General features: G+C 56.7%; 2 protein-coding genes across 10 annotated transcripts in view; one reads left to right on the top strand and one right to left on the bottom strand.

Moving 5' to 3' along the window:
* The first annotated feature begins 4876 nt into the window (after positions 1–4876).
* Positions 4877–7430, top strand: CSF3 (colony stimulating factor 3). Its single transcript, XM_036407858.2, has 5 exons — positions 4877–5159; positions 5312–5466; positions 5833–5940; positions 6075–6221; positions 6477–7430. The coding sequence occupies exons 1-5, from the start codon at positions 5147–5149 to the stop codon at positions 6654–6656; spliced, it is 603 nt and encodes a 200-aa protein (XP_036263751.1). The 5' UTR covers positions 4877–5146; the 3' UTR covers positions 6657–7430.
* Positions 7431–9390: 1960 nt separating this feature from the next.
* MED24 (mediator complex subunit 24) overlaps positions 9391–14949 on the bottom strand; it is a 31805-nt gene continuing 26246 nt past the window's right edge. For all 9 annotated transcript variants that reach the window (XM_045570800.1, XM_036407823.2, XM_036407821.2 and 6 more), the window contains 7 exons: positions 12439–12703; positions 12014–12195; positions 11731–11821; positions 11399–11498; positions 10479–10559; positions 10013–10161; positions 9391–9908 (listed from right to left, as the gene is read on the bottom strand). In XM_045570800.1, coding sequence (XP_045426756.1) covers positions 9792–9908; positions 10013–10161; positions 10479–10559; positions 11399–11498; positions 11731–11821; positions 12014–12195; positions 12439–12703 — 985 coding nt within the window. In that variant the 3' untranslated portion in view covers positions 9391–9791. The remainder of the gene's footprint in view (positions 9909–10012; positions 10162–10478; positions 10560–11398; positions 11499–11730; positions 11822–12013; positions 12196–12438; positions 12704–14949) is intronic.

The following is a 14949-nucleotide window of genomic DNA, read 5'->3' as shown; positions in this document are numbered from 1 at the left end:
AGACTAAAAGAATAAAGCCGGGCCGAAACTGGTTTGGCTCAGTGGATAGAGCGTCGGCTTAGGGACTGAAAGGTCCCAGGTTCGATTCCGCTCAAGGGCATGTACCTTGGTTGCGGGCATATCCCCAGTAGGGGGTATGCAAGAGGCAGCTGATCAATGATTCTCTCTCATTGATGTTTCTAACTCTCTATCTCTCTCTCTCTTTCTCTCTGTATAAAATCAATAAAATATATTTAAAAAAAAAAAAAAAAAAAAAAAGAATAAAGCCGGGGCGCCGCCCTCTCAGATGGAGAGAGAGCGCCACGGGCTGTAACCTGAGTCTTTATTTTATAGCCAGATTCCACCAGGCAAAGTAAGGACGTGGTCAAGATGTTTACCACCTTCTCCTGGGTTTGGAATCTACTTAATTACCTGCACTTGATCCAGGTTTGTTTACTTGCTGCCCCTCCCACAGCCCATATCACTCAGGCACGTGGGACCGCAGGTTCGGACCGTAAGGTCGAGCTCACGGCTGTAGCCCGGGCTATATTTGTGCTGGGACTTGCACGTGGCTTTGCCATGAGAGGACCGTGCCCTCTCATTAGTCTGAGAACCTGTCCAAACCTGGAGCTGCTCTCCACACCCATGTACAATACTTTCCACCTGCATTTAATAAATGTTAGCATTTTGTTATTGTGTCAAGTTTTTAACCCAAGTGAAAATATTGCCAATGAATTGGAAACCCATCTTGTTCATTCCCCGGGCCCTTCCCTTCCTTCCCCAGGCAGACACTGATGGATTCGGTGGGTAGCCTTCCAGCTTCTGTTTTTACACCTTTGCTACAAAATATAGTATTGTTTTGCCCTAGACCAGCGGTTGGCAAACTCATTAGTCAACAGAGCCAAATATCAACAGTACAACAATTAAAATTTTTTTTTTAATATATATATATATATATTTATTTTTTTTTTACAGAGAGGAAGAGAGAGGGATAGAGTTAGAAACATCGATGACAGAGAAACATCGATCAGCTGCCTTCTGCACACTCCCTACTGGAGATGTGCCCGCAACCAAGGTACATGCCTTTGACTGGATCGAACCTGGGACTCTTCAGTCCTCAAGCTGACACTCTATCCACTGAACCAAACCAGTCAGGGCTAAAATTTCTTTGGAGAGCCACATTTTTTAAACTTAAACTTCTTCTAATGCCACTTCTTTAAAATAGACTCACCCAGGCCTTGGTATTTTGTGGAAGAGCCACACTCAAGGGGCCAAAGAGCCGCCTGTGGCTCTCGAGCCGCAGTTTACCGATCACAGCCCTAGCCAGTTTGGTTCAGTGGATAGATTTGGTCTGCAGACTGAAGGGTCCTGGGTTCGATTCCGGTCAAGGGCACATGCCTAAGTCATGAGCTCAATCCCAAGTGAGGGGCATGCAGGAGGTGGCCGATCCATGATTATCTCTCATCAATGGTATTTCTACCACTCTCTCCCTCTCTCTTTCTTCCTCTCTAAAAATCAATAAAATATATGTGGTATTGTTTTGATCTTTGTAAATGATGTATCGCATGAATGTAACTTGCTCTTTTCACTCAGTATTGGGGGGTTTTTTTGGAGTTTTTTTTTTAATATATTTTATTGATTTTTCACAGAGAGGAAGGGAGAGATATAGAGAGATAGAAACGTCGATGAGAGAGAAACATCGACCAGCTGCCTCTTGCACACCCCCTACTGGGGATGTGCCCGCAACTCAGGTACATGCCCTTGACCGGAATCGAACCTGGGACCTTTCAGTCCGCAGACCGAAGCTCTATCCACTGAGCCAAACCGGTTTTGGCTCAGTATTGGCTTTGAGGTCTAAGCATATTGACACGAGCCCAGCACTGTCCCAGGCACTGAGAATACAATGGAATAAAACTCCTTTCCTCTCGGAGTTTGTCAGGGGGTGGCAGGGAGGCATATGTGGTATGAATGGACCAGAATTTATTCAGCCTTTCCCGTTACAAGCCATGCTGCAGAGAACATCTCTGCCTGTCTCCTTGCACACGTTGCCGTATACATGGCGTGCAAGCTTTCTTAAAGAGCCAGATAGTACATTTTTAGGCTGGTGAGCCATATGGTCTGTGACAATTACTCATTTCCTTCCTTCTTGAAAGCGGCTATAAACAATATGCAAATATGTTGTCTATGAGCACTGGGGGTTGAGTTTCATACAATTTTATGTGTTATGAAATATTATTTTTCCTATTTCCCCCCAATCATTTAAAAATGGAAAGCCCATACTTAACTCAGGGCGTACGTACGTTGGCCCACTGACTAACTGCAATAAATGATTACTCCGGAGCCGGTACACAGATGCTCCGCACCCGGTGCCAGACGAAAGCAGGAAGGATGAGGAGGGGACGTGGCTGCTCGCTCCGGACACTGAGAAATACCTGGGAAAGCCTTTGGGAAGTTGGAAGGATGGGTAACTCGGGGTCGCTGGAGCCAGACCCTTTGCCATATGATTGTTTGGGTCTAGCTCAGCCTGTGTGTGCCATGGCCAGTGACAAGCTCTCGCCTCTCTCCCCTCTCTCTACCTGGTCTTTCCTCTCCCCTGAGCTGGGCAGGAGTCTGGATTGAGCCGTTATTCATCTGAGCAGGAAGGAGATGTGATGGGAGCCACGGGGGCTTGGGAAGCAGGTCTGCCTGGCTCTCCCCTGACTGTGACCTTGGGCAAGGCCCTTCGCTTCTCCGAGGCCACCCCTTGTCTGCGAGAACAAGCCACATCCTACCGCCAGATTGATCAGATGAAATGACAAGTGTAGCCAGCCGGCGTGGCTCAGTGGTTGCGCGTTGACCCATGGACCGGGAGATCACGGTTCAATTCCTACTTAGGGCACATGCCTGGGTTGTGGGCTCAATCCCCAGCAGAGGGCATGCAGGAGGCAGCTGATCAATGATTGACGTTTCTCTCTCTCTCTCTCTCTCTCTCTCTCTCTCTCTCTCTCTCTCTCTCTCTCTCTCTCTATTTCGCTCTCTGAAATCAATAAAAAATTATTTAAAAAAAGAAAAAGAAATGACGAAAGTGTAAGAGAAGGTGCCTGACATAATTGCCAGCCAGCATTCAGATTTCTCCCTATGGGATGTATGACCTGACACTTCCTGGGACGACAGCTCATCACTTCCTCTGGAAGCAGCCCACTCCATCTTTCAACATCTCACACCGTTAGAAAGCACTTTCCTTCTGTTGAGCTGAAAACGGTCTGTGGCCTTCACTTCCGGTCCCTTTCCAGCCCCGAGACCACCCAGCAACCCCTCCTCTTCCCCAGGTGAGAAAGCCTGTTTTCTTTAATCATGATCCTGAGTCCTTCACCATTCTGGCCACCCTTCTTAGAGTCACATGATTTTCTGAACCAAACATCTGACACTGGACTGCAGGTGCAGATAAAAGAAGTCTGGGTCTAGCACTGGCCTGGTCATGAGTGAGGAAGGCCAGACGCTGGCTGAGAGACCTGATGGTTAAGAGTTCTGTTCCTTGGCAAGCTACTTAAGCTCTCGGAGGTCGAATTTGTCTTCTGTAAAAGGGAGAAGGGCTTATGGAGAGGAACTGGACGATGTGTAGCGTGCTCTGCTCACTCGGCACACTGACCAAGGCGGGCTGACCCCTCCGGAGGTTTGAGGGGTCGCGTCTGTCGATGTGAGTTCCCAGCCCCCCGCCCATGGAGTGGGGGCAGCCAGTGCACGGTGGCAGAAGGCCTACGGGAAAGTGGAGGTGGGGAGCCTGCTCCACAAGGAACAGGGTCCCCGAGGCAGGATGTGAACACATCAGCAGGTGAAGACCCTGCCAGCTATGACCACCAGGGGGCACCCCTGTTGCAGAAATGACCTCACCCAATGAGACACACCCACTCCTCAGGTGAAGAAGATGCCTCTGTTCCCAGGCACATTTCAGAGAAAGTTGGGACAGAAATGGACAGAAATGGACAGCCGTGGTGTGCCTGGTCAGACTGCCCTGGGTAGGCCCCTCGGCCTGGGGAAAGCTCTCTGGCCCAAGGCAGAGGCCCCGGTTGTAAAACATGACCCGGGACGAGGCACTTCCCTCTCTGGCCCAGTTCACAGGGCAGATCTGCGTGCTGCTCCTTGGCAAGACACCTAAGCTCTCTGAGGTCAGATGTGTCTCCTAGGCTCCTTCCAGTGCCAACATGGCATGGTCTGCGGATTCAGAGCCAGGGCAGCTCCTCTTTCTCACCCGCAGCCCACTCCGCCTCGGGGCAGCACACGCGCTCTGGCTGGCAGTGCACCCGGCCTGGGAAGCCACGCATCCCAGACCCCAACTCCAAAGCCCTGGGACCCTGTTCGGGGAGGGGGGTGCGGGAGGAGGAGGAAGGGCAGGGTTAGGTGAACCCAGAGCCTCGAAAGGGTCTTGCTTCATTCAGGACAGGCATCCGGTTTCCTCTGGTCTCTGCCAGGATTCCAGGGGCTTAAAGGGATGAGTCATGGGGGGGACTGGGGAGTTCCCAGCTAATCAGTGCAGGCAGGAGCCTGGGATGCTGGCCATCAAGCCGTGCAGAGGGTCAGGAGGCAAGACCCTAATGTCCCTAATCCCCGGCCCCTGGGCTCTCGGGGGAGGATTCCGGAAGGCAGTGGGCGTTTGGGGGGTAGAAATGGGGGCGACTAGCTTCTCCCCTCTCGGAATGTAGGTGCCGAGAGCAGGTGGCTTGATTATCCCACAGGAAAGTGGCAAAGGGAGCTGCCCCACAGATCTGCCAGGAGAGAGGGTGGGGCTGCCCAGAGGTCAGGCTCCGAGCAGTCTGACCCGACTCCAGTCTCCAAGGCTCTGGATGGGCGGCTCAGCCTTTGCTCAGGGCTGTTCAAACACCCCGCGGCAGCTCGGGGCTGGGTGGGGCAAAGGAGAGGAAGAGAGTGTGAGGGGGCACCGAGGTCAAAGGATCTGGGATTCCACAATTTCACAAAACTTTCGCAAACAGCGTTTTGTCTCAACCCCCCCTCGTTGTTGTCCTGGACACTGAATTTGCATAAATCCTGGGAAGTTATTACTAAGCCTTAGTGGCAGGTATTTCCTCCCGGGCCTCCATGGGCTGAGGTATAAAGATCCTCAGAGCTGGTCCCGGACAGAGCCCGAGCCTGCAGCCCCAGCCAGACTCTGCTGACCCGCTGCACAGAGCCCATGAAGCTGATGGGTGAGTGTCCCGCCCAGGATCCCGGAGTTGGCTGCCTGGGGCAGGGGAGGGGGGGTTGGGAGGGTCCAGGGGCTGGTGGTCCCTAAGTCCCCAGAACAGGGTGCTGGTGGGAGCGGAGAGGACAGCTCCTGAGCCCGTCCGCCCGCTCCCAGCCCTCCAGCTGCTCCTCTGGCACAGTGCACTTTGGACGGTGCACGAAGCGACTCCCCTGGGCCCTGCCCACTACCTGCCCGAGACTTTCCTGCTCAAGTGCTTAGAGCAAGTGAGGAAGATCCAGGCGGATGTCCTGGTCCTGCAGGAAAGGCTGGTGAGTGAGGGGCTGGCGGCAAGGAGGGAGGGCACACACACGCTGCCCAGCGGGGATAGGGGCAGAGAACGGAGGAGACGGCGGAGGGAGGGGAAGGGAAGTGTGTGTGTGCATGGGGGGCGGGGGCACCAGGAGGGCCTGGGAGCAGAGAAGCACGGGGCAGGGAAGGAAGGTAGGAGAAGGGTAGCCCTGAAAGGCGGGAAGAAACTGGGGAGAGAACCTTGGGGACCGAGCCGGGATGGAAGTGGAGGGCAGGATGGGCTGAGGAGCCTGGCAGGACATGGAGGCAGGGGGAGACCTCAGAGAGATTGGGGGACAGCTTGGCTCTCTTAAGTCCCCTGCACTCAGCATCCTTCTCGTCCCCAGTGTGCCACCCACCAGCTGTGCCACCCTGAGGAGCTGGTGCTGTTCAGGCACTCTCTGAGCATCCCCCAGGTGCCCCTGGGCAGTTGCTCCAGCCAGGCCCTGCAGCTGGTGAGTGTCTGAGGGGCAGGAGGGCGGGGAGGGGAAGGGTGATCTGGAAGGTCCCCCACCTCCAGGCTCCAGGCTGGGGCCCTGAGGGGAGCGCCCCAGCAGCACCCCCTGACTCTCCCTCTCCGTCTCCCCAGACAGGCTGCCTGGGGCAGCTCCACAGTGGCCTCCTCTTCTACCAGGGCCTCCTGCAGGCCCTGGCAGGAGGCCCCCCCGGGGTGGGCCCCACCTTGGACGTGCTGCAGCTGGACATCAACGACTTTGCCACCAACATCCGGCAGCAGGTGAGCCTGGGTTGGGAGCGGCAGGCGTTAGGGACCAGACCGAGATGGTCCCTAAAGGTCATGCTGGCAACCTGGGGGGTGGGGGGACCCTCCTGCTCCTGGCCTTCCCACGCTCCCCTAGTTGAGGGCAGGAGTGGGGTCACTGGAGCTCCGAAGAGGCCTGGGTTCGGGCCCCGGCTCTGTCTCAACCATGTGCTCGTGATCTGCCCCCTCGGCAGGGCGCTGGCTAATCTTGTCCTTTCCCCCCGCCCTCAGATGCAAGAGCTGGGGATGGCCCCCGGAGTGCCGGCCGCCCAGGGCACCATGCCCACCTTCACCTTCACCTTCACCTCGGCCTTCCAGCGCCGGGCAGGGGCCTTCCTGGTGGCCTCCAACCTGCAGGGCTTCCTGGAGCTGGCGCTCCGCGTCCTGCGCTACCTCTCCTCGGAGCCCTGAGCGGACCCCCCCCCCCTCCAATGTATTTATCGCTATTTATTATTTATTTAAACCTAATATTTAAAGACAGGGAAGAGCGGAACGGAGTCTCCGATTCCTGGGCCCTTCCCTCCACCTCCAAATGTCGTTCTGTCTGTGGCAGAGAGAAAACTCCTGACCTCCTGTCCCCTGGACTGGGAGGTCGCTAGGTAAATACCAAGTATTAACTCCGATGACTGGGGTGGGCACCGACCCCCCGACCCCGAGGGCACCCCACCTCGGGGCCCCTGGAAGCATCAGCAGCTCTCCCGCGTGGGAGACAAGACAGCCTGTTTAATATTTAAACAGCCGTGTTCGCAGCTGGGTCCTCATCCCTCCCTCGCTCCGGCTGCAGCGTGGCGTGTGAGCGCCAGGCCTTCTCCCCCTCCCGGCCCCTCCCCACGGGCCTGAAGCCCAGCGGAGGCGGCCTGAGCTTGGAGGCTTGGCCCTGCGGTCCCACAAGTTTGTTGGGTAATCTAACTTTTCTTAAGACTTCGGGGGGCATGTTGTCATGCCCGTGGGGTGTCTCTTGTTTTTTCTGGACGCCCTGGAGAGACCCCCGTAGGCCTGGGACACCACCCCCACCGGGGCCAGTGCAGATGGTGGTGCACCTGCCTGGCTGCGTGGGGATGGCAACGTGGGCGGGAAAAGAGGAGGGGGATTATGGGATGGGTGAGAGGGAAGCTCAACTGTTCACTCTCAGCCTCTACTTGCTTCTTGTAGCCAGACTTCATGTTAATAAAGTGTTTGTCTCTAGTAAATGTCCTTCCTCCTTCTTGAGTCCAGCTGGTGCCTGGCCAGGGGCTGGGGGGGGCAGGGAGCTGAATGGCGGTCAAGGGCAGAGGGAGGGGGGAAGGGGTGCAGGGAGGAGGGGCAGTCAGTCCTCTGGCTCATTCCTTCAGCACGTATGCATCTTGCACCTTCTCTGCGCAGGCGCGAGGCTAATGCTAGGGCCGCGGCAGTGCGCCCGCCGGGCCTGGTCGAAGGCAGATGCGACACTGCTACCCAGAGAGGGGCATGTGGAGTTTGGGGAGAACCTTGACCGTCCAGATGCAGTTAATGTTTGCAGAGCCGGGCAGTTTACATCGTTCATGAACTCCAGCCCATCCACACTCACAGGAGCCTTCAGAGAGAGAGAATTAAGAAGTGCCTTGCCCTAGCCCTGTGGTCGGCAAACTGCGGCTCGCGAGCCACATGTGGCTCTTTGGCCCCTGGAGTGTGGCTCTTCCACAAACTAGCACGGCCTGGGAGAGTCTAATTTGAAGAAGTGGCATTAGAAGAAGTTTAAGTTTAAAGCATTTGGCTCTCAAAAGAAATTTTAATCGTTGTACTGTTGATATTTGGCTCTGTTGACTAATGAGTTTGCCGACCACTGCGCCTAGCCGGTGTGGCTCAGTGTATAGATTGTCAGCCTGTGGACTGAAGGGTCCCAGGTTTGATTCTGGTCAAAGGCACATTCCTGGTTTGCAGGCTCAATTCCCAGTGTGCTGGAGGCAGGAGTGTGCAGGAGACAGCTGATCAATGATTCTCTCTCATCGATATTTCTCTCTCCCTCTTCCTTCCTCTCTGAAATCAATAAAAATATACTCTAAAAAACATATGTTCATCTTGCCTGCCATATGTCTAACACAATCATTAAACCACTTTAAAAAAAAATCAATGAAAAAATATCCTCAAATGAGGATTTAAAAAAAAATTTTTTTAAGTGCCTTGGCCTGGCCAGTGTAGCTCAGCGGTTGGGCGTCAACCTATGAACCAGGAAGTCTAGGTTTGATTCCTGGCCAGGGCACCTCCCCAGCAGGGGTGTATAGGAGGCAGTCGATCAATGATTCTCTCTCATCACTGATGTATCTATGGCTCTCTCCTTCTCCCTTCCTTTCTGAAACCTATAAAAATGTAGTTTTAAAAGAGAAGGGCCTTGTACAGATCAGGAGGCGGAGTCCAGGTGACTGCGTCGGTCTGAACTCAAATCGCAGGCTCTGTACTTCTCCCCCTTCCACAGCGGCCTCTGACCGGCGGGCAGGGAGCTGCTCACACCTGCCTCCTGCTGGTCTCGGGCCTGGGCTGAGAGGCTGGGAGGGCAGCTGGGAGGGGCTGCTTCCCACGGGCAGCCCTCTCCCTCAGCCCAAGGTGCCCGTGTGGTTCCCAGGCGCCTCCGCCACACCCAGGGAGGTCCAGCCGGCCAGCCAGTCCCCAGTTCCCCCTCCCCAGGCCTCCCCGTCCTCATCGGCCCTCCCTTCCCTTCCGCTCGTGGCTCCTTGCAGAGCAGGGTCCGGCTTGGCCAGCTGGACCTCCCAGTGGGGGCTCAGTCCTCCCTCTCGGTCAGTTCTGAAGGAATCAGGCTTGGAGTCCCCCGGAGCAGGCAAGGCAGCGTAAAACAGCTCCTGCCCCTCACCGCCCCACAGCGCGCCCCCCCCCCCCCCTGCTCTCATGGGGGACAGATCAGACTCTGGGTGTGGCTGGTCTGGGTTGAGCATCAGAATAAGACACTCTACCCCAACTCTAGGAATGAGTATTCACCTTTTTCAGAGAAAGTCTGACTTTGGGGGTGGGTGTAGGCGGTGGTGGGCCAGTGTTGACTCATTATCCTCGGGTGACGGTAATCATCCACTGCCCTCCCTGCCCCAAAGGAGTGGACAAACACGGCCCCCGAGGCCAGCCCTCCTCTGCTCACCCCACCCCACCCCCACCCCCAGGCCAGACAGAGACTCGGACAGCACTTACAAAGGGATCCACAGGACCTTTATTTACAAGTGAGCTGCCGTGAACGTCCCTCGTGTGTTGCCAAACGTTTAAATGTACACATACATACATATGTACACTCCGCACCCAGTGCCTCTGGGAGGGGGCAGGAGCACAGGGGCGGGGCGGGGCGGGGCGGGCGGGGAGACCGCGCTGAGCTGAGGGCCAGGCTGCTCACACTCCGTCAGGAACGGGCAGCACGGAGAGGAAATGATGAAAGATGAGGGCATCTGAACAGCCAGAAGTAGGGGAGAGGGGAGGGATCTGGAAGCCAGCAAAGGGCCCTTACATCATGTGGATGTGAGCAATGATGCCTCATCTTTCCCCACTGTCTCCTTTCGAGGCGCCTGGGGCTAGACCCTCCCTGCGGGCCCCTCAGAGGGCAGCGATGGCCTTGGCAGCCACCTGGCGGCCCAGGGGCAGGCTGAGGTCTGTGATGGCCAGGACCACCTTGGGGCTGGACATGGCCGACACCTTCACCAGTTCTGACACCTGCCACAGACAGACAGACAGTTGCTTACTGGGTCTACCTCGTAGTAGGGCCCCCTCCCTCCTCGGAGGGCTCGCCACGGAACCGCCCAGCCGGGCGAGCTCACCGTGGTGAAGGGCATGAACTGCAGGATGCTGCCGCGGCTGCCCTGCTCCAGGCAGTCCACGCACTCCTCCATGAACCACTGCACGAACTGCGTGTGCGGGCCGGCGGTCCGAGAGCCCAGGACGGAGGAGATGAGCAGGAACAGGTTGGCTGTGAGGACGGGGAGGTGCGAGAATCCCGTGAGAAGGGTCTGCGAGGGGGTCAGACTGGGAGGAGGTGGCACTGAAAAGGGAAGGGAGAGCAGTGCCGAGTGTCCCCCCAGATGGGGGTGTCATGAAGAGGAGATGTAGAGGGAAATTGGGGGTGAGTCAGAAGAGGCACAACCTGGGAGCCCGGGGGAGACGGAGAGCTAGCAGGTAGGGGAGAAGGATGGAGGCAGGGGGATGTGACAGAGCAGACAGGGGACTAAGAGGCCTCTTCCAGCTGACGGGCCTGAACCCCGTTCCGGAGTCGGGGGGAGGACTCACCCAGGACTCGGTTCAGGGGGTCTCTCATGTTCACTGTGTGGAGCTGGGAGGCTGACAAGGAGCTGCTCATGGACCGGTCGGCTGTGGGGCCAACGGAGAGCACTCAGGACCAGGCCCTCTGCCGGGGAAGCCTCACCATCGGGCGTGGAGGGCCCCGCAGAGTCCTTGGGTCCAGAGTCACCGAGGGGCCCCCAAAACAGAGAGGCCCAGAGGAGAGGAGACAGAACTAACACCGGCCACACGCCAGGCGCCAGGGGCCTCTGTGGGCCGCGCAGACTCAGCGCTGTAGCCTCGCACCTCAGTTTTCCAGACGAAGAACCGAGATCAGAGGTGCTAAGTGACTAGGCAAAGGCCAGAGGGTTGGCAGGCGGCAGAGCGGCATCTACCTGCTGCTCAGGCAGAGGTGGCTCCCTGGTCCCTAGAAAGCCTCAGAGAAATCTCCAGAAGCAGCACAATGTGAGTGCCACCAGAGCCCTGGGTGCGGACAGCGAGGGAAGCCGGGGGGGGGGGGGGGGGGGGGGCTGCTCTTCGGCAGGAAGAGTGGGGAGCAGCCCCGAGCCCCAGCCCAGCCCAGCCTGCCGGCCTCAGGGCCCGTTTCAGGACCAGGAAGCTCAGAGCTGGTGAGTCAGCGGCAGACTGTGCCCAGGCAGTGGGCTCCCTTGGTAGCTGGCGGGAAGGAAGGGGCGGGAAGGGACAGCCCTGGGCCTGGGCCTGGACCGGGCAGGAGGCCTCCACCTGGTGGGAGGGACCCCAGCAGCCCCGGTCTCTCTGGGGTGGAAAACAGCAGCCAGGAGACAAAATGGGACAAACTCCTGCCGCCCTCTGACCGCCAGCAAAGATGCCTGCGCTGGGGCCTAGCACAGCAGCCGGAGGACCAAGTGCCAGGAAAGGAGCCGCTGCCCAGCCCTGTCCTCTCTCACCAGGACTGGAAAGGATGTTGGCATCCTCCTCATTGGAGCTCAAGAGGCGCATCAGCTTCGAGGGCTGCATGTCATCCAAGGGGAAGAGGCTGATGTAGTCCTGGGGGCGGGAACTCACTGTTACGGGCTCCCCACCCGCGGCATCCCAGCCCTCCCCTCACCCCTCCGATCCCAGTGAGACCTGCTCGGTCATCCCTGCGGCCACATGGCCGCCAGGCCGCCCGGAGTCAGGGAGCAGCCTGGCTGCTCGGCCTGGGAGGGGCCTCTCACCGGAAGAGGCTCAGGAAACGTCTGCTCCACAAACGCGTGAATAGTGGGCGGAGGGACCCTACCTCGATGTCTTCACGGTGCCTCTTCTTTTGGTGGGAAGACGCCTGTCCCTTGTGGGAGGAGTAGGAGCTCAGGGCACACCAGACGGCGAGCCTGGCAGAGGGTTCCAGGAAGAGGAGTAAAATTAGAGGGACCCCTAGTCACCTCCAGCTCTAAGGGGGGCTCTGTGCCCTGGGTGATCAGGCCCCAGCTGACATGGCCTCCCACAGCCCCACTTCCTGGGTGACCCCGGGGAAGGCTGCCTGACCCGGGGCTACGGGGACCGGATGCTCTGCAGGCGCCTACTTGGCGAGCGCGGAGCCGGGGGGGTCCATGAGGCTGTGCCACTTGGAAGAGTCGGTGAGCAGGCCGGGCAGGATGTGGCCCAGCAGGACCAGGGTCACCTGCTGCATGTCCAGGTAGAAGATGGAGTAGAGCAGCTCTACCGCCCGCAGCGTGTGCTCCTTCCGCGTCTCCTTCAGCAGCTCCTGTGAGGGCAGGTGAGGGGGGTCCGGGAGCTGAGGACTCTTATGAGGGAGCCCCAGCTGCGGCTCCATCCCTCCCTCTGCCCTGCAGCTCCCCAGGTGAGGAGAGGGAGCTTCTCCCAGTCCTTAGACACCTCTGAGAGGCCCAGGTTAGTGCTGGGAAGTCAGAGGGTGAGAACATGACAGGCATGTCCTCAGGTGTCTCCTGGAGTCTGAGGACACCCGCCCCCCCCCCACCCCAAGTACCTTAATCAGGTTGTTGCAGAACCAGTAGACGCCTCCCATGTGCAGCAAGGTGTCAAAGATGTGGATGGAGCGGCTGTCCACCCAGCCCTTCTCCAGCACCTTGGCGAATATGTCTGTGAGCACCTCCTTGATGGGCCGCTTCGGGGGCAGCAGGTTCCAGTAGGGCATCGTGTCCATGCCCGTGGACGGGAACTTGATCTGCGTGGCCGTCTGCTGCAGCACGTCAGCGCACATGTGCTCCAGGATCGAGCTCATGATCACCACCCTGGGGGAGGGGGGAACCTGAGGCTCGGGCAACACGGGTTCAAGAGCTGGGGCGGGGAGGGCAGAGGAGGAAACTCCCAGGCCAGACGTACGTTTCCAAGGGGTTGGGTTACGGAAACATTCCTGGGCAATTAACCCCGTTCTGTGCTAAGGGAGCAGACAAGAGGAAGTTGGAAACCCCTAGCAGACCTGACCTGGCAGGACTCTCTGCTGGGCACAGAGCCGAAGGGGACAGGGGTGCTTTCCGTTCCCAGGTTGTCTAGCGATGGATTTGTATTTTCTCTCTCCAACGCCCCCACCCGCAGGCCTGGCCTGCCAATGCCCTGGCATCAGTGAGAACAATCACTTCCCTCCGGCTGAGTGCTTGAGGGGGGTCCCCCCAGCCTGGGCCTCCAACCAATGCAAACTGCCAGGACCGGGGCCCAGGGCTGCCCCGCGGGACCCTCTTCCCGGCCCTTGGTAGCGGGCAGATTTGAGTGAATATCCAGGAATTTTCTCGGGGCAAATTTCAGCGCATATCCAGGAATTTTACGTGAAGAGTCTTCGACTCTGAATGCAGACGGGGCCTGAGACTAGCTGTTCCTGGAACGCCGGTGGGGCTGGGAAAGTCCCTGGGACTGTCAGAGCCACTGCTTCGAGCATGACGAAGCCACAGACTTCCCACTTTCCTCAGAGCCAGGGGCCTGGAGCGGAGAGCGCACACTCATTACTGTGGAGGGAGGGCAGTGAGGGAAGGCAAGGAAGAGGCCAGGGGAAGCAGGTGCGATTTCAGAGGCTCCCAGCCCGTTTCGCCCGGTGTCCATTCTCCCTCGGAAGGCACCCTGACGGCCGCCTGGAGCATCACCACTCACAACGGCCGCCTGGTCCGGGCTCAGGTCACAGCAGCGCCGCTCACACAGCCCAGAAGGGTCGACACCCAGTGCCCATCGACTAATAGACGGACAGGCAACCGTGGGATGTACATACAAACAGTGGGATGTTATCCAGCTTAAAAAGGAGGGCGTGCTCAGATGCTCCACAATGTGGACGAACCTTGGGGACACTGTGCTCAGTGAGATACGCCAGTCACAAAATGACAAATACTGTTGGATTCCACTTACGGGGCTATCTAAAGTAGTCACATTCACAGGAATAGAACGCAGAATGGCGGTTACGAAAAGCTGGGTCGGGAGAGGGTGAGTGGTTGCTTAAGGGGCAGGAGTTTCAGATTCGCAGATGGAAATGCTGGAGGTCTGATTTACAACAACGTGAATACACAGCTCTGGCTGGTTTCACTCAGTGATTAGTGTCAGCCCTCAGACCAAAGGGTCTTAGGTTTGATTTCTGGTCAAGGGCAAGTACCTGGTTTGCAGGTTCGATCCCCCAGCCCAGCTGAGGTGCATACGTGAGGCAACCAATCAATGTGTCTCTTTCATATCCACGTCTCCCCCCAACCCCTCTCCACTTTCTCCCTTCCACTCTCTAAAATTCAATGGAAAAAATATTCTCAGATGAGGAATAACAAACAAACAAAAATAATCTCTTCCCACTGTTATATAATAAATGAATAACATATATATGAATATATATACACACACACACACACACACACACACACATATTAACACTATTGAACTCTACATTTAAAAATGGCTAAAATGAATGGGTAAGGTATGTACACATATAATACCTTAATAAAAAAAATAAATGGCTAAAATGGGCCCTGGCCGGGTACGTCATTGTTGTGGGATCAATCCCCGGTCAGGGCACATATAAAAAAGCAATCAGCAAATGCATAAGTAAGTGAAGCAACAAACTGATGCTTCTCCTTTTCTCCCTTTCTTTCTCCAAAATCAATCAATACATAAAAATGGCTGAGATGGCAGATTTCACAGTATGTATTTTTTTACCACAATAAAAAATAAATTAAATTAAATTAAATTAAAAAAGCCTATTGGACAGGTGAATGGACCAGCACCACGAACTCAACATGGCTGAAGTCGCCAGGGAGGTTCCGGAAGCCCAGGAAAAGCCAAGGAGAAAAAGGTCACAGAAGACAGCCGGTGTGGGTGAGGGGAGTGGGCAGGGCCACGGCCTGTGACATCTGCAGATGGGCTCACAGTTTCTAGACAGTAACGCTGCTGAGATAATGGCATTGTTCTTGGGCAAGCTAGTTCTCCAGAACTTAACCTCCGTGAGGGCAGGAGCATCGGTGTTCGGGGTCTGTATTTCTGGGCACAGCAGGTGCCAGATAAGACACGAAACTGT

This window comes from Pipistrellus kuhlii, unplaced genomic scaffold, assembly GCF_014108245.1.
Source record: "Pipistrellus kuhlii isolate mPipKuh1 unplaced genomic scaffold, mPipKuh1.p scaffold_m20_p_37, whole genome shotgun sequence".
NCBI classification, from domain to species: domain Eukaryota; kingdom Metazoa; phylum Chordata; class Mammalia; order Chiroptera; family Vespertilionidae; genus Pipistrellus; species Pipistrellus kuhlii.
Note: the sequence above shows the minus strand (reverse complement) of the source record. Positions and strands in the feature narration are given on the sequence as shown.

Bases quoted from the DNA above. Each gene is read 5' to 3' on its own strand.
- CSF3 (XM_036407858.2), top strand. The intron at 5,467-5,832 runs GTGAGTGAGGGG...TCTCGTCCCCAG, and splicing joins TGGTCCTGCAGGAAAGGCTG to TGTGCCACCCACCAGCTGTG. The intron at 6,222-6,476 runs GTGAGCCTGGGT...CCCCGCCCTCAG, and splicing joins CCACCAACATCCGGCAGCAG to ATGCAAGAGCTGGGGATGGC.